The following is an 18,848-nucleotide window of genomic DNA, read 5'->3' on the forward strand; positions in this document are numbered from 1 at the left end:
TTACTATTGGTAACGAATAGGTAACTACGTTACATTTTCTTCTGAGTAACGTTCATAGTAACGTAATTACATTTTTGGGGTAACGGTAATGATTTTACTAATTACTTTTATCGTTACTTTATTTCTAACTATATAAAAGTTTAGTCGTAACTATTAGCCCTAGAAAACAGAGATGAAATATTAACGGTCTTATTGGGAATCTAAATCACGCGATCAATTAATTAACTTATATTTAGGTGTTCATAAAAAATGTGTATATTTATATATCCGTATTTACTAATATTTTATTTTCAAATAACTATAACTACATCCAGTCATTAAAAAAAATATATTTCTTACAACGCTTTATTACTAGTGTAGACTATGTGTTACTATTGCAGAAAAAAAACATGATAAAAACTAGTTCTGATGTATTTTAACTTAAAACTTATAGCCTCAAAAATTATATGCGTTACGGAAATGTGCTTATGACTAAAAGTTCTATTAATCTTCTTTTTTACAGGTGGAACCCAGCGTTACCCAAGAAAAAAAATGGGAACGAACAGGTATAATCTATCAGGTATGATATAAAATCTTTTTACACACTTGTAAAAATAGTGATTATATATAATTCTCCTTTCGATTAATTGTTTTCCGTAAAAAAAACGAAATTTAATTGAATTTAATGTATATATTATATCATCTTTATGAATGAAAGAGAGGAGAGAGAGAGAGAGAGAGAGAGAGGGGGGAGAGAGAGAGAGAGAGAGAGAGAGAGAGAGAGAGAGAGAGAGAGATAATATTACATATTACTTATCAAATCGGAAAAATATAAATTACTTCTAAAAATAACGAGTCTATTTTTCTGATATTATCAATCGCTGACATCAATTACTTCTCAAAAGAACAAGACTAATTTTCAGATATTATCAATTATTGCTTCACCAATCTATATCAAAAGCAAATAGCTACTAAATATGATATTAACTATAATTAATTTAGTTTATAATTTATTGCTAAATTAATTTATTTTTGCGCGGATAAGGTCATACTGAATACGTATTTAATATATTTCGGTAATTGAAATATACGCATGATTTTACAATAGATATTTTTTCTCTGTAATTTTTAAGATATTTATGACCCGAGAATTTACGCACTGTTTGATTTTCTGTCGAATAATCGTGGAATTGAGAGATGTAGTGAAGATAAAATGTAAATTGAATGACGAAATAGAAACGAGATATGTAGTACAAACAAATTTCCTAGTCGATTCAATTCTATCTATAATAAATTATGTAAATTGTTAGGAAACGTTTATGTAACTCATAAGCCGTTAATCACAAAAAAGTTTGCAGATATTATCGTGTTAACCTTGCAGTAACAATCACATATTAGTTATAGATATAAAGATAAAAATTACGACACAAATATCTCAGTTTCGTCCGAAAAAGACATTGCTTTTTTTGGTTCTAAATTGCACTGTCATATATATTATATTTGCATTTTTTTTGTTACATACTCATGTGGCATATTTCTCGATTTTATATAAAATAACGATCGTTACTTTGTGCAAAAGGGAAAAATTGTTTGACGCAAAAACTGTTCTTTTCTCTGTTCTATCAGAAAGTTGAAATGTTTAAAGTCACCGATATTTTTAAGATATTATTTAGTATTCCGATTAGTTTTAAGAAATTTTTAGCCAAAAAAACACGTTTATTTTAGGAAGCTATTAAATTATATTTTATTTAAAATATATTTTCCACCAAAGCATGATATAAATCGATTAATTGTTGTTGATAACGCTCAGTATTAATTGTTCGATTTAGTTTCAGCTACGATTTTTTACGCTTAGGATTATTATAGTAGATTCATTTGTCATCGCCGGTTATTATTTGATACAAAAAAACTGCTTCTTTTTGTGACGAGAAAATAATGATTAAACGATTTTGAATCGTTTTTGATTAGCCAATTCAGACAATTCGTTATATGGAACCCATTTGCCTTGTTTTTGAATCTTTCCCATTGCGTGTAAACGATCAGAAATGGTTGATTTACCAAAATTTAATGCTTCAGCTAATTGTTCAAACGTTTGAGTTGAGTTTTTATCCTACAATGCTTGCAATTTGGCATCTTCGAACTTTTTCGGTTGATCTGAACGTTCTTTGGCTTTCAAATCAAAATCACTAGCGATATACCGGATATCCGAAAAGTATCCGGTATGCGGTATTATCCGGCACTTTTTTAGTATCCGTCCGCATAGTTGGATATCATTAGTATACGGGAATATATCCGATTGACATTTTATAGCATTAAATTGTTGACATTTATTATAACACATGTTCTATAAATAAGTATGCATACTCATAATACTATAATATCTTATATACTATAATATCTATATTTTTTAAGTATAATTTTATACGGTATACAGTTATATGTGAACAATTTTATACCGATCACTTATCTCTGACACGTCCCACAAAGCTCTAAATCTCAAGATTAGTTATGATAAGACATATTTTATCTGTATATTGTACGATTTTCCAAGTTTTATCTTGATATCTTGAAAATATGCATGAAAAACGCTACGTGTTATATTACGTTCAGCCTTTAAACCGATTATGAGTATAAAACACTATAATTTTATCCACATAAGATTTTAAAACGTATGTAATTGCTGGCTACGCCTCTTTTATTTCAATGATCATACGTTAGTATTCATCCGATTCTAATATTATTCGCATATGTAACAGCTGCAGTTTGACGCGATAAGAAAATTATTCAGATAAAAAGATTCGATGTTTAGTTAATCTTAGCCTTTGATAATAACTGTGCAATATTTGCCATATCTATTTACACTGTTTTTCGCATCATGTTTCGCAGCTATAAATAATAATCTATATTAAATACGTTTTCTGCTGTATAAAGAAGTTTGCAGAAGCTCTACCTCTCACTACAAATACAAATATTTTCTTTTAGGATTTTTTTGTGTCATTTTTTCTATCATTACATCATCATCGGTTTCCCGATACCGCCGACTTTTTTTCTACCTGATTCAAAGCTTTCCGTTATCCCTACTGCGAACACAAATATTTTCCATAAACTTTTTTTCGTTACCATTACGTCGTCATCAACAGTTTCCCGGTATCATTAACTTCTGTCTTATCCGAAGCTTTTCTTTTGCAGATATTGATGGCCTTATGCGCCAATGTTGTGGTATTGGGTCCAGCAATGGGTTTCGGTTACAGCGCTGTAGCAGAATCTGCGATGAGAGCAAATAAAACTGACGGTGATTTACAACTCGATGCTAATCAAGCAAATTGGATGGGTTAGTGTCATAAAAAATTCATTCCTTCAACGAATTCTTTGCAATTTTGAATTATTAAAAAGAAGTAGTCCATTGGCAAAAGTCATTATTTCTACTGAAAGTTTTTTTGGCAATGGCAAAAAACTTGTATAATTTTTCTTATTCAAGCTATCAATAAGACCTTTATTATAAAAAATTAAGAAAATTTATCGTTTTTATTAAAAATTTTGCAGCTAAAAGAAGAATTTTAGCTCATTTTGAAACAAAACATTCGCCATTTTTATTGAATGACTGATGGATATGTATTTGCAACAGTAAGAATTCGGTTAATTTCTTTTGCACTTTTCTCCTTATATCTGTAGAGATAATTTAACTTCTTTTGCAATTAGATACACTTTTCTTTTATTTTGTACTTTATACTGTAACTGCTTCAGATATTTTTAAAATATTTAATTCAATTCATAACCAAAGAGCTAAGGAATCCAATGATTCAAATATTTTCTTCCAATTTTTTAAATATTTTTAATTATAACTGATTTTTTGCATATATAGGCTACTTAAATAAATTTAAGTTATTGTAGTAAAAGATGATTATTATATTTGCGCAACAGCTACTGTATCGGCGTTGGGTACACCTATTGGTTGCCTACTCTCGAGCGTCGTGATGGGACGAGGAAGAAAGATTAGCATGTTCGCGACATCATTGATCTCAATGGCGGGCTGGGTGATCATTTACATGTCGAACAGTTACGTACAAATCTTAGTTGGGAGATCAATTTCCGGAATAGCCACTGGCATGGCGTCTGTTCCGACGACGGTGTATGCGGCGGAAATAGCGGGACCGAAATGGCGAGGCTCGATGGTTACATGGACCAGTATCTCTATCGCTCTTGGTGTTCTCATTGTTTATATCTTCGGATATATTTTTCAGGTAAATGTTCACAAACAATAAGCATAATAATGCACAATTAATATCAAATTAGAACTAAACTGTAATATAACACAAATAAGTAAGAAGCACCAAATACGGTCGAAGCTGGATCTTGATATCTGATAATATTTCTATGTAAATTTTAAATACATATTTCAATTCGGTAAACTGTACGCTGATTACTGTCAGATTTGAAACGCTATATCATAAAACAAAGCTGAAATAATAATATCTCAAAATAATTAATCGTCAACTTAATAATGATGCTAATAAGCATCTTATAACACTGCAAAGAACTCATTGCAAAAAATATTACCAACCAGGACAGTCTTTTTCAATTTGACAAAGGCATGTAGTAATATTTGTCGCAATAATCAATAGATATATATTAATGCATAATTGTTCTTCCTCAAAGGATGATTGGCGAATGGTGGCTATAATGTGCGCTCTATTTCCATTGTGCGCGATCGCCCTCATTTTACTGGTGATACCTGAGAGTCCTTTGTGGTTGAGGGATCGAAATCGGCCCGATGAAGCGCTGGAGATTATGAAAAAGTTCCGCGGAATACCAAAAGATCAGCTGGCACCGGCGGAAGTCTTGTTTGAACTAAAACCGCGTCCGCAGAAGAAGAATCAGAACGTACTGAAGCATCTGATGAAAAAGAGCTCTCTAGTACCATTCGGCATAATGCTCAGCTTCTTCTTTTTCCAACAATTCTCCGGGATCTTCGTTGTCATATACAACGCCGTTGGAATCATGGCTAAATCAGGTGTTAAAGTGGATCCTTTCCTCGGAGCAGTATTGATAGGCATCGCTCGTTTTATAGCCAGTCTCTTAATGGCAGGTGTGTCCCGAAAATTCGGTCGACGAATACCATCGATGATTTCCGGCGTTGGAATGACGATCTTCATGGGAGGCTTGTCACTATATCTGTTCCTAGCTGAAAAGGGAACCGTCATGGCCGATAATGGAGTTGTCCCGGTGATTTGCATGGTGATGTACATATTCACAAGTACTTTGGGTTTCCTGGTGGTACCGTTCGCTATGGTAGGAGAAGTGTTTCCGTCCAAAGTTAAAGATATATTGTCCGGCATGACGGTCGCCATGGGTTATCTCTTCAGTGCGATAACCGTTAAGACATATCCAGATATGGAAAAGCTGATGAACATGCACGGCGTGTTCCTTTTCTTCGCGATCATATCTTTAATCGGCGCAATATTTGTCTTATTATTCTTACCTGAGACAAAAGGAAAGACTCTACGTGAGATCGAAGACATGTTCTCGACGAAAAAAAAGGCCTTCGAATTGCAATCGATGGAAGAGGTAGTCAAAGAAGTAGTTGTTCCGACTTCTGTCGATCTTCTAAGAAATTGAGTATACTTAATGCTTCAACTAATTGTTAATTAGATTTATTTAATAAAATATTGCACGACGACTCTAAACTTTAATAGTCGGAAACCGAGACATGTCCGGCCACTGGGACATTTACCTTATTTGCTTATGCGGACAAATAACTGTCAAGAGAGTAGATAATATTAAATACATGATCGTCGAAACATACATCTATACAAATGTTAGGATACCTCTACATAATTAATAAATCACAAAAATTTTGTTAGTTCACAAATGCAAACACAGAATGAAAATCATTATTTGTTTTTCCATTGCGTGCGAATGGTTTTCATCTGCGTGTATCTTACGTGCGATGATCGTCATTCTGCATCAGCATTTGTAAACTACGTTTTGCGATTTGCGAATTATGTAGCGGCACTTCACGGTCAAAAAGTTTTTAAATTTAACACATTTTCCAAACGGTCCACTCAAATTTTTGTGTTAATTTAACATAATATGAATATGTTAGAAAATAACATAAATATTATGTAAAAAATTAACACAAGAAGAGTAATACTTTGACACAATTTAAAAACAAATTTTATGTTAAATTAACGCATTTATAATGTTAAATTTAATTGAAATTAGATGCTATTTTTACATTTTTAGTTTAGACGATGCCTCTGTGATATTTAATATATGCAATATGTATAGATTTAACAGATATTTACTGTTACAAAGAGAAAATAACACAAAATATCTTTTCACATCTTTTATAAATACGTTATACGTAAAGATTTCTTATCATATATTTCGCAAAGAAATTAAAGAAAGTATAATACGTAAAGATATTTGTTTAAAGCTAACAAAGAGAAATAAAACGTATTACGATGAAACCCTGTTGTCATCTCGATAAAATCACATCGATTTTGCCATTACGAAAACAGTGCCATATATTAGTACGTAGGTCTATACTGTAAAATGTGTTCACAAATGCCATTGTAATGAGAGTAGGTTTGTTGCGGGTCTCGCAAGAGAGATATGTAATCTCAAAGATAATATTTTGATAAGGTAATACGTATTACACTGTATTAAAACTCAATGTATACAGAGTGTCTGATAATAATTAATGACTAAATTCTTGTATAGAGACAAAATGATTAAACTGAGTAGAAATGTTTTTTTACCATTTTGCAATTTTCGCAATAGTTAACGGTCGGACGAAAGGATACGTGCTTATTCGGCGATTTTTGGAAATTAATATCTCGTCAATCATTGCGAAAATTGCAAAGACTTATTTAACCGACTGTCGAAATGACAAGACACATACTGTTCTCGCAGTTATTTGTTAAAATTTGACGATAATTTATAACATATTAACGAGTTACAAAATGTTACATAAGAGAGATTCACTGTTCAGTGTAGAAGCGTCGACTGTGTGAGCTTGAGTTCTCATTGCCACTGAGCTTTCTAACTTTGTGAGTATGTGACTTACCTCACAACAGTAAACGGTTCAATTTTTGAGATGAAAAACGTTGGAGATATCGTTTTGTCATGCAATACTCCAATCGTTGCGCTAGGGTGAAAGATTGTTGATGAAGACTCAAACCATGAGTGGAAACGTTCAAAGTTAAGGTTTATATAGTTAGTATTAAGAAAAATTGCGCTAACTGATAACCAGCGTCGACTCTTATTGCCAGTATTACATATTTAATGGTTTTATTAATTGCAAAGACTTTTTTTACTCAATTTAATCCATTCTGCCTCTATACGAGAGTTTAATCATTAATTATTAGTCATCCTGCATACACTTATTATTCAATATCTTAATAATAGTACAATTATTGACACAATATCGTTCAAATATTAGCTCTATATATCCCTAATGTTTAATCAATATATCGCCAATAATTTTCTACTATTTGGAACATAGTTTGTATATCTTCAAAATTATCCAAACATATCGTTCAATTTTAGAGATTCTCCTGTTACAGGAAAGTACATTAAATATCATCGTAGATGGTAAAGATCTAAAGGAGATATTGCGTACAATCGATAGCATTTTATTGCATAATACGCATAATTAATTAAAATTTATTCATTTTAATATAAAATTACTACTCAACAATTACAAAAATTATGAATATAAAATTGAATGAAGGCACGCAAAATTTATTTAAATACTAAATGCGCAAATAATTTATTCCTAATTTATTTTTCATAAATCGTCTTCTCGTAAATAATTAACATGTTAAATTTGATAAGGTTGACGGATTAACACGATGATAACGATCAACAGTTGATTCGATAAACACAGGAAGGAGTTTCGCATTTGCGTATCATATCTGTTTATTTAAAACTGACAAGTTGCGATAAAATAATCAGAGTTTTCATAGCGATTGTCATTTTATAAATTTATAACAATTGTCTTTTACATGAATGTCATTTTTCTTTGTACAGCGCACGCGCGCGCGCGCACACACATACACACACACACACCCACACACACAACAATATTTTTCGCGAAAAAAATGCGATGATATTGATGAAAATTTACGAGCTTTACAGTATATCAATTCATCGCGCGACTGATTGATAAATTATTTTCGAATTAATTATGTCATTTATTTAAGTTATATTAAGTATGTATTATATATGCCAAGATATAAAAATACATATATATCATGTATATACATATGTGCGTCTCATGTATTTTATTAAAATCTTATTAAAATCTTAAATAATAAATTAACAAATAGTGTAACAACTACGACAATTAAATAACAAACACAAAATAATATACAATTTATGAAATGTGAAAGTGTGCACAGTAAAAAAGTTTGTGTTAAATTTAACTCATTTTACATATCCCAAACGGTCCACTCAAATTTTTGTGTTAATTTAACATAAGATGAATATGTTAGAAAGTAACACAAATATTATATAAGAAATTAACGTAATACTATGACACAATTTAAAATTGACAATGTTTGACATGACAAATTTTATGTTAAATTGACAATGTTTGACATGACAAATTTTATGTTAAATTGACACATTTATAACGTTAAATTTAAGTGAAATTAAACTGTTATTTTTACATTTTTAGTTTAGACGATGCCTCTGTGATATTTAACATATGCAGTATATAGATTAACATATAGATATAGATTTAAGATATGTACTGTTACAAAAAGAAAATAACACAAAATATCTGTATCTTTTTACATATAAAATATGTAACTAGTTGTACAGAAGACATTTCTTCAATAAAATTAACATTTATAATATAATATTAAATCAACACACACATTTTATGCACTTATTCTTAGAATTTACGTTTTAAAACTACATTATTTTTATGTTATGTTTATTTACCTATAAATTATATTATTTCAACACAGAGAAATGTTAAATTTTAATTTAACACAAAATATTCAAATAACACAATCATATTATGTTAAATTAAAATTCGGATATGTTAAAAATTCAACACAAAATTTTAACAAAGATTTGAGTGGACCATTTCTAACACAAATACAAAATGTTTTTTACTGTGTGAAATATGTAGGGTTCGGTGGAGAAACGAAGCGAAAAAGGACAGAATGATTAATATGATTACTGACAATAATAATAATAAGCGATATTAATATAAAGTAATTGAATGTGTAATAATAATAATATAATGCACTAATAAATGCTCGATATAATAAAAATGAATTATTACTTGCGAGGTGGTACGGGAAGAGAACTACTTTGTTGAGAATAATTATTATTTTATCAAATATAATTTTAATTAAAAATGCAAACATTTTGAAAACAACTATAAAATTTTCATGTATCATTGTAATATTCTAATTCTATTAAAAACTCTATTCCTATTTTCTGCTCCAAAAATTACTCTTCGAGATTACTTCACCTCATAAAATGTAACGATATGACCAAGACAGAGAAGTACATGTGTGATGATTTAACAACAACATTTACTTAATATGTATATCAAGAAGAAAAGAGAAAGAAGAAGAAGAAATAAAATAGCGATGCTGCAATATATAAATTTTACATATGCAAAATGCGCACTTCGCACTTGTCTCTACATATAAGTAAAAATAAAATCTTAGGCCTTCGAAAGGTAAAAAGTACAAAATTAAAATCTTTTGCAAAATCTTGTTGCAAAAGGATTCTGTATCATATAGCACAAAAATATGTACTTAATGCGTAAATTCTTAACGGTAAGTTTATAAATAATTTAAATACCTCTAAATTTGAAGGATTTGTTAATTAATTTTAATCTTCTTCAAAGTAAATTTCAGAAAAATTTTCATTTTATATTTCAATCATGTTATACTTGTAAATCGTTTGATCTTGGTTTTGGCACTTTAATGTGACAATATTTTATTAATATAACAAGTCAAGAGATTTATTTTTTAAATAGTTATTAAATGATAAGCAATATATAATGCTTTTTTAAAACTATTTTCATTTATAATCGAAAACTTAATCAATTATCTTTACCTTTAATAGACCAAAGATGTTATAAATTGAGTTTTGTATACGATAATTTGTAATTTTTACTAATTCAAATATAAAATAAAAATAAAAAGTTTTTTAGAGTAGATCGAAATTAAAATTTTACAATTACAATGTAATTGTAAAATTTTAATTTTACTTTTTATTTTTATTTTATATTTTTTTTTTTTTTATTATGTCATAACTAAAAGAGCACTAAATGCTTTCTCAAATCAATTATCTATGATGTAAAATATTTTTTATAGATATTCATGTTAGTCAATTAAATCAAAACAAGAAAGGGAGAGAGAGAGAGAGAGAGAGAGAGAAATAAATATATTTTATAGAAAGTAAAATTATATATAACAAAGATTTGAACTAACGAAACTGGGCTCCGCGCATATTCGCGCCAAGAGCATGAGTCGAGGAACGATTCAATTAGCTATCTTAACGATCTAGTAATGTCAATATTCTTCGCTCGTTCTCGTATCTAACCTTCCCTACGTAAGTAAAGCTTCGTTGGAATCAAAAGCCTCTTTTTAGCTGCTGGTCCTCCGCTACGCATAACGTTAATAAGAACTTTGCCTATGTGCAAAACACTAGTCTTAGTTCGATAGCCATCAAGTAAATTGAGTTAAATATCGAACAATTTTTTTTCAAATTTGCCTTCTGATCGAATTTAATTGATCTCTTTAATCGCTGATGTTCCGCGTAATTGACAAAGTTTTCAGGAGCCCAGCTCGTGGTTGGATTATGGACGAGAAATCAAAGTCACGCTCCGATTTCATCAGCCAAATTCATTCTTTCTCATTGATTTATTCTTTTGCATTTTCTATCCTACCGTTTTTCGAAACGGACCTTGAAAGTGTTCGTAGGAAGTGCCAGGTTGCCGATAGGAACCTTGTAGATCTCCTTCTCTACTGGCAATATGTTGAAGTTCTTCAGCAGGGTGGCTATCGTCGAGAAGCCGATGTATTGAACCAGCTTGTAACCCATGCAAGATCTTCGGCCGCCCCCGAAAGGCAGAAAGTGTTCTGGTTTCAGCAATTTGCCATTCTGTATGAATCTCTGAGGCATGAATTCTTCAGGAGAGGTCCATAACTCCTCCGACATATTTAATTCATAATTGTTCAGGAAAATAAACGTGTCCTTCTCTATTTTGTAACCTAGAATAAGATCAGAATTCAAATAAAATCAACTGTTACAATTTTGGTTATATTAATAAATATATTGATATTAATATTATTCAAAATCAATAAAATTCTTAAATAACTATTTATATAAAGATTTTCAACTTCGATTTACAGTTTCATAAATTTCTGTAAATTATAAAAGCAATTACTTTCATGCCAAGACAAGCACTACAAGAAAAGAACAGTTTTTTTGAAGTATTAAAAAATTTCGCTAGATACAGATATAAAAATAATTTTCTCAGACTATTAAAATAATGTAGAATACTCCAACTGTTTACGTGACCATTTTGACTATTTATCCATTTTGACAATGTATTAAAAAAGGAGAGAAAATTACTCACCGGCTATGGAGCTATCCTGGTTGGCAACGTGCGGAACAATCGGACTGGCGATCAACCTGATTGCTTCAAGAATGATAGCTTCCGTATACGGCATATTTCCTCTGTTCTCTAATCCAATGAACTTGTTCGTAGTCTCGATCCCGTCGATTTCCATCTGCGCTGTTTTCTGTACGTGCGGTCGTGTAACCAGGAATCCCAGAATCTTTATTAGAAAATTACCGACTGCCGAGTGACCTCCAACGATATCTTCCAGCGCGAACATTATCATGTTCCACGTCATCTTGGGCTCAGCGTCGGTCTTGATGTGATTTATCAAACAATCTATGTAGTCTACCTCAGGTATGACCGACTTCCAGCTGGTCGCGCGATCTTCAATTACGTATTTCTCCACGAACTCTCTGATTTTGTGGGTCCAAGTTGCCATCCTCGTCATGTTACGCTGATGGAGTGGCATTAAAAACGGCATAAAATCCGCGGCGTATCCCTGGTTTACTTCATAGAAGACCTTGTCGAAATTCTTGACCATCTGGCTAAAGGAATCGTGACCGTACTCGAAGCCTCGCGAGCAGAGGTACTTGAAGAAGATGTTCGCGCACGTGTGCAATATCAGCGGCTTGGCGTGCATGCTGATACCAGAGATGCCGGTCAGGTGGTTAATCAGCCATTCCATCTCGTTGCCGATTATGCCGTTTAACTGGTTGTAGCGCGTGGTAAAGGAGCGCGGGAAAGTATGCCCTCGTAGCATCTCTCTTCGCGTTTTCTGGAGGTCTGACCAGTTGCAGAATGCCAGAGCTGTAAGAAAGAGGAAGAACGATTTAATCGTTATCCTATCTCAAATGTCCAATTGACGTCGATACTGACGTCGATACTTTTATTAAAAATTTATGCATTTTGATTTATTTTGTTGTGGAAAAATATATTTAAAAAATAATCGGAATAACTATCTTTTTCTCCTTATTTTATTTAAAACAATTTCAAGACGTCCTTCTCCAAATGTAATATCAATTAGTTTTGCTTTCATCGCGTTGCAATTTATAGTAACTCTCAACGGAAGCAGCTGACGTCAGGGCTGCCGTGGTGGTAAACGTATATATTCCACGAATGTATGGCTCAAATTACTAAATCAAGAAAAGAATGATCAGCACGACTGGCGGCTGCGTTGAACTTGGCCTTATTACCGTCCCAGTGTGCGTAACAACGCGTTCCGAAATATCATCGTTTTGCAGAAAAAAAATTCGCACACGCTCCCTTTCTACTTCGCGCACCTTCGCACGCATCGCGTACGCGGAAATGTTACGCGAACGCAGCTAGACAATACGGCATCAATTCCCCAGCGAACACGGCAGAAAATCGATTCTCCGCTCAGCGCGCTTAATATGGAATCGAAGCGGGAGAAGGGACGGGCAGTAGGAAGTGACCCGGTTTCTCGTCATCCGTGCAGGGCGTCCGAGAACCTGAAGAGCAGCAGCGCGGTTCTCCCGCACTTGTTTTTCCTTGATATAATCCAGCGAATGTTATCAAATCAGGAATAAATGAATTATAAAATTAATTACAGTATAAAAAAATTGTTTTTTAGTGTTCTATAACAAATATTTCTTGAATATTTTATATATTTTTCCATGATCGGATGATCAAATTAAGAGATAAATAAATTACAATACAGAAAAATTTTTAAGTGTTCTATATATATCCAGTATTTTTTTAGTTTTTTACACAATTAAAAATATGTTACGGATTTCTTAATAACAAACGATTAAATGAACGTAATATTAGATGTCTGACGAAAGCTAAATTAGAATATGCAAACGTTGAGAAAGGTTAATATAGAAAAACATATCATTAATTTATTGCGCGTAACGAAAAAGTCAAGGGATTAGTAGCTAATAATAATACTCATTCTGCAATAAATAAAGCACTTTATACAGGTGACCGTATTAAGAGCTGTGCTGGCGCATGTGACGTGAGCGCGAAATTAAAATATGCCGTTGCAACGCGTACGAACGTACGCAGTGGAAAGAGTTAATGCGATCGTCTCGGATCGCGCAGGGGTAAGATGGCGCGGCAGCGGCGATTCCGATGGATCAGCCTTGATCCTATTTTCCGGCTGCCGGGTGAGCCAGGAACGCGTGAAAGTGGTACCGTGACCTTTTCCGCCTGCACTTGGTACCGCTTCTTAAGCTGACCTTAGCATGAGTTTCGGCGCGGACGAGCATGGAATATGCGTACGCGACAAGTAAATCATACGTCGTGCGTAAACTATGCGTGAGTATATGCGCGACGCGCGACAAGGTCATTAGCATGCAATTTTTTCAGAAGCTCCCTAACGAGGTGCTAATGAGCTGTGAACTTTCGGCCGATGCTGTATCGATGATTTATAATAATCAATCGGAATTTCTGATGTCTCTGCCGAAAGTGTGATCGGAAAACATGCTCGCAACGTGACTCAAATCGCTGAGAGAGTGATTTGTTACACGTGCGTAATTGATCTCTGTTTCGTCAAACGGTTTAAGAGTGTTAACTGACCACGGATCATCCTCATTCGATTTATTAATTAGTAAGATTGATAGGATAATAAATTGTCCAAAAAACAGCTTCAAATGCATAAGATGTAAATGTATAAGATCTGCTCTACAATTTTTTTTTTGGCTTTATTGATATTAATTTAGCATATTATAAATTCAAAAGTTAGATATAATTTTGTGCTAATTGATTCTTAATTGCTGAAACTTGTAGAAATAATAAAAAATAGGATACTTACAATTCTCCTTGTTGCCACAGAAGAGGAGATGATATCTAACGAAGTTTGGCCTAGAGTCGAAGTGGTGGCCCTTGACGAGCAAGACCTCCTTGATGTTCTCCAATCCATTGATGACGACGCAAGGTACGGATCCCATTTTGAGCTTGATTATCTGGCTGTTGTAGGCCTTGACGAGGTCGCCAAAAGCCTTGTAAGGCACATCGTAACGTCCCAAAATATGAAGAGAGCCCAAAATTGGCCATGGTTTCGGTCCAGGTGGATCTGGTAAGTCGGATGGCTCATCGCCGTTATATAATTTCTTCGGGTTCTTCTTCAATCTAATATGGTCCATCACGATCAAGACCAAGGCCACCAGAACGATGGCGAGCAGGAAATACGTCGTGGCGCCAATAAAAATCATCCTTCAGCACGATCACAAATTTCTTTACTAAAGAAAATCTTCTGCCTCTTCTTCCTTTTTCTTTTTTTACAATTATTTCTTTCTTTTTTTCTAACTATTTGAAAAAATTCGTTTCCCGATTTTTCTTATGAATATGTTTTGCTATCAAGATATCTCGACCGTGCTTGTCTTCTAGGACTTTAGTTTATATGCTTTCTGCAGGATATAGATTCCTTTAGATCGAAGCACGAGTTAGTCTTGATAATCGGGCTGCTTTTGCCAATATCTCCTGATAAGACGATCCTTCGAACTCTTAAGCAATCTCTCTTGCTCACTTCGTCAGAAATGTCAACAATAGTCGACCCTTCCAAGACGATCTCGGACGTGATATCTTCACCGCGAATGAGTATCAGTCGATCGGGACGCGAGCTCCTTGTGGCCCGTCTGTGAACGGTCCGCCGATCTGACTCGGTCTGTGGGGATAGGATGGTTGTCCGGCTATCTTATATAGCCGGGCGTAATGTAGTCAGCACATTTGCGTCGAGCACTGTGCGCCTCAACCCCATACATATGGATTCATGTTGAGACGAGATGGGCAACAGGAGAAGGAAGGAAGGAGGAGGAGGAGGAGGAGGTGGTGACGATAGAAGTGGAGGAAGACGCGAAAGAGGAGGAGGAGGAGGTGGTGGACACTCTTGTACGGATTATAAGAGCGTACCCCTCTGCCTCTGCTTAAACAGAGACGAATTTTAAGAAAACCTGAAGGGACATACTTACTCGCGTATGGGTTGGTGGATCCGCAGCCTTCAGAGCAGAGAGAGAAGGGCTGGAAGAAGGCAGACGCGGCAGCGGAGGGATGATCGCGGGAATGTCGGGGAAAGGGGGAGAGGAAAAGGGCCCCGGAGGCGGTGGAGCAAAGAGCAAACCTACGTAGTGGTAGGGACGGGTGCTAGAGGAAAAGGTGGGGAGAAGAATCGCCCAGTAGGGCCCGTGGCCTCCTGGGCCCAGGCTGTACAAACGAAGGGACGCTTCTTGCCCTTGACTTCTCTCTTTAAGGTGCCATCGAGTTTTCTGGCAGCAAAGTAGTGTGCGAGCGTTTACACTACGCGTACTCGCAGCTACGCTGGGACCGACTCGATCGCCGCGGTACCACCCGATGTACTCTCGCGGCCGAGAATGTCCAAGTCGGTGATCGACGGTAATTCGCTTTTGGTACACCACGGGGTACGTGGACGGAGAACGAAGTTACCTTTTTCACGTGGTAGCCGGCTGATCGGCTCGACACGACCGGCATGACGTTTTCAAATTCTTTAAAGAGTTATATGAGAACAAAATCGTGCAACAATTAAGAAAGTAGATTATGGTTACCCTGTGCGCCAAGAAACAGAATAAAAGGGAAGAGAAATCCGCGAATTTTCATTATAACAAAATAACAGCTCAGTCATATATAAAATAATATAACAAAAAAGCAAATGAGTGTCAAGCGCTGTAGTTAGTGCGCATAAATTAACAATATCGTGTTATTATTAGAACAAATACAAGTAGATTGTCCGAGAATAAATTACAAATAAAATGTCAGAACGTTTCGATTCATTATGCTCGCGTGAGTTCCAGTCATAAGAACTAAAGTTGTTAAATACGTAAAAAGAGTATGTCATTCACAACGTTGCAAAACCGAGTGATCTTAATTCGGTCTAATATTATATTATCCACAGAAAGTTGAAAACTATAGAAAAAGCAGTAATTCATAAAATTACATCAATTCATAAGGCAATATGATGATAAAAGATTGTCTATTCATTAATTGTGTTTAATATTAATTTGTTCGTACTTTTGTTTATAAAAGGACGAATAAATTAATATTTAAAATAATCAATCAATAGTCACGAATTAAAAACGATCATGTTAAATAAAGATGTCGGGAAATTAAAAAATATTATAAGCCAGTCATATAAATTATCCTTATCATGATCGAATAAATTATTTATCTCCATTGGCGAATCCACAGGGAGAGGCCATGAAGACCATAGCTCTTCCCTTGGAGTCTCCTTTTTTTAAAAATGTTTGTAGCAAAATGTTATATAATATTTTTAATATTTCTTTTAAATACTTAATCATAATTTTGATATTCAAAAAATATTTTTTAAGATTCCTATAGATATAAAAAACGTAGATTCCTTTATGTTACTCTTCTTTTGTATTAATATAATTTTTTTTTAATGTTTTATAAGTTATACATTTAAATAATACTTTTTCAATATAATAATTTAAATAATAATAATTTATAATATCCTATTTTTTTTTATGTGCCTTAAAAAATTTCACTTACGACGCGCTAATGCCCCCTCCCCCTGCCCTCCCTTGACAAATTTCAGACTCCTAATATTTGTCACTGTCATTTTCTATCACTGTCAATGGGAAACACATTACGCCGTAATTAAAAAATAAACTGAGCAATAGCTCGCATTTAAAAACTTATACTTTATTATATTCCGTTTTGACATTGTAAGGAAACATTAACGCTTTATTATACGTGTAGCGATCATCATTTTTGCGAAACTTTTCCTCCGCGTTACATCGCGGCAGACTTTGTTTACGTCTGGAACGACTTTTTGTATCGCGAAAAATCAATCGGTCGATCTAGAAGCTAAATCCGTCTCAGAAAGATGCTGTATGGCGTTACGTAAGACACCGTGAAACAACTATGCGAATGCATTTTGTTCGACGAGAAGGAAGTGAAATACATGCAATTCTAATGATGTCTTCTTTTCCTTTCATCCATATTAATTTAGTTTACCGTAAACATTGTTTAAAAAAAAAACAAGCACGTTTCGTCAGTCTTCGAATTTTGCTTGGAATAATGAAAAAGATAAGTCACATGTATACGTGCGATGTATACATTTGTGTAATTACAATATAGTAAGAAAAATCAAGAATTAAAATTCTTGTCCTGAAGATGTTTGAGATTAACATGTCTGCATCTTCCATTCTGTGAATGTAAAAATAGAAACACGATGTTATTCTTACAATAAGAAACATATATGCACAACCTGCACACTATCGATATCGAGAACTTATATGTTCCGTTTTTCTGATGCATAAACGATTTATAAACTCAGAATGAATTCTATAAAAGTCACCTTCTGAATAAGAATATATATTAACGATAGCAGAAAAAAAAATGTAAATTAAAAGTAAATCCAGCGGAAGAGAAGTAATTTGGATAAAGAAGCACAAGATAAGGCAAATACTCTTGACCCTTACAAAAATCTAATTTAATGCTGGCCAATTTAATACTGGCAATTATTCATTTTGAATATTAAAATTCACTCACCACTACTATCTCAGATTATGACGTTAGAAGCAAAAAAATAAAAATTGCAAGATATATTAATACGGAAATATATTTCAAACAACACTTACAATCAATAGAACCGACTTATAAAATTTACTCTTTTTTTGTTTCATTAAATAAATCATACCTAACCAAAAACTGAGCTACGATTATAACTTTGGAAAACTGTCAAATTAATAATAATATTGTATATAAAAGAAAATATGTGATTTGATTTTTTCCCGAAACAAGAGAATAGTTTTCGATATATTTTATAAGTGTATTCTATCGATTGAAAATATTATTTTATTGAAAAATATTTCTATTCGAATATAATTTGTAAGAATTTCTATTATGCATTTTCTCATGTCTCTGAGGTTACAATCTGAGATAACAGTGATGAGTGAACAAGAGCCCTAAAAGCACTACTGACCAACATTACTTACTTTTAAAAGCATTGCTCAAGTTCAGTGCTTCTAATACTCAAAATAATTAATACTAAAAAAAAAAAAATCAAAAACTGTCTTCCGGTATGAAATATCTGTAATGAGAATTCGTTCAAATTAATATGAATAAAGAATGAGAGTTATGGTGGTACGTATGTGCACCTATCCTCCGCCGGATCCTCCCGCTGCCCCCCCGGGGACCGAGTGGTATGCCCCCACCGATCAGTGCCGCGGTTTTTTTCCCTCTCACTGGCCGCGACAGTAGAGAGATTACTTCATCCGTATCGAGTCGTATTATCGAGAGTCGATTTCTGGGAAGCTAGCGGTACCGGCTT

At 33.6% G+C, this 18,848-nt stretch overlaps 2 protein-coding genes across 4 annotated transcripts in view; one reads left to right on the forward strand and one right to left on the reverse strand.

Annotated features, from left to right (window-relative positions):
* LOC108764303 (facilitated trehalose transporter Tret1-2 homolog) overlaps nt 1–6,031 on the forward strand; it is a 16,835-nt gene extending 10,804 nt beyond the window's left edge. For all 3 annotated transcript variants that reach the window (XM_018512452.1, XM_018512451.1, XM_018512453.1), the window contains 4 exons: nt 503–559; nt 3,169–3,310; nt 3,901–4,220; nt 4,636–6,031. In XM_018512452.1, coding sequence (XP_018367954.1) covers nt 503–559; nt 3,169–3,310; nt 3,901–4,220; nt 4,636–5,595 — 1,479 coding nt within the window. In that variant the 3' untranslated portion in view covers nt 5,596–6,031. The remainder of the gene's footprint in view (nt 1–502; nt 560–3,168; nt 3,311–3,900; nt 4,221–4,635) is intronic.
* Nucleotides 6,032–10,433: 4,402 nt separating this feature from the next.
* LOC108764333 (cytochrome P450 307a1) lies at nt 10,434–15,195 on the reverse strand. Its single transcript, XM_018512509.1, has 3 exons — nt 14,355–15,195; nt 11,597–12,388; nt 10,434–11,228 (listed from the first exon to the last, which is right to left on the reverse strand). The coding sequence occupies exons 1-3, from the start codon at nt 14,752–14,754 to the stop codon at nt 10,900–10,902; spliced, it is 1,521 nt and encodes a 506-aa protein (XP_018368011.1). The 5' UTR covers nt 14,755–15,195; the 3' UTR covers nt 10,434–10,899.
* Nucleotides 15,196–18,848: the final 3,653 nt, after the last annotated feature.

Source organism: Trachymyrmex cornetzi, unplaced genomic scaffold, assembly GCF_001594075.2.
Source record: "Trachymyrmex cornetzi isolate Tcor2-1 unplaced genomic scaffold, Tcor1.1 scaffold412, whole genome shotgun sequence".
Lineage (NCBI taxonomy): Eukaryota > Metazoa > Arthropoda > Insecta > Hymenoptera > Formicidae > Trachymyrmex > Trachymyrmex cornetzi.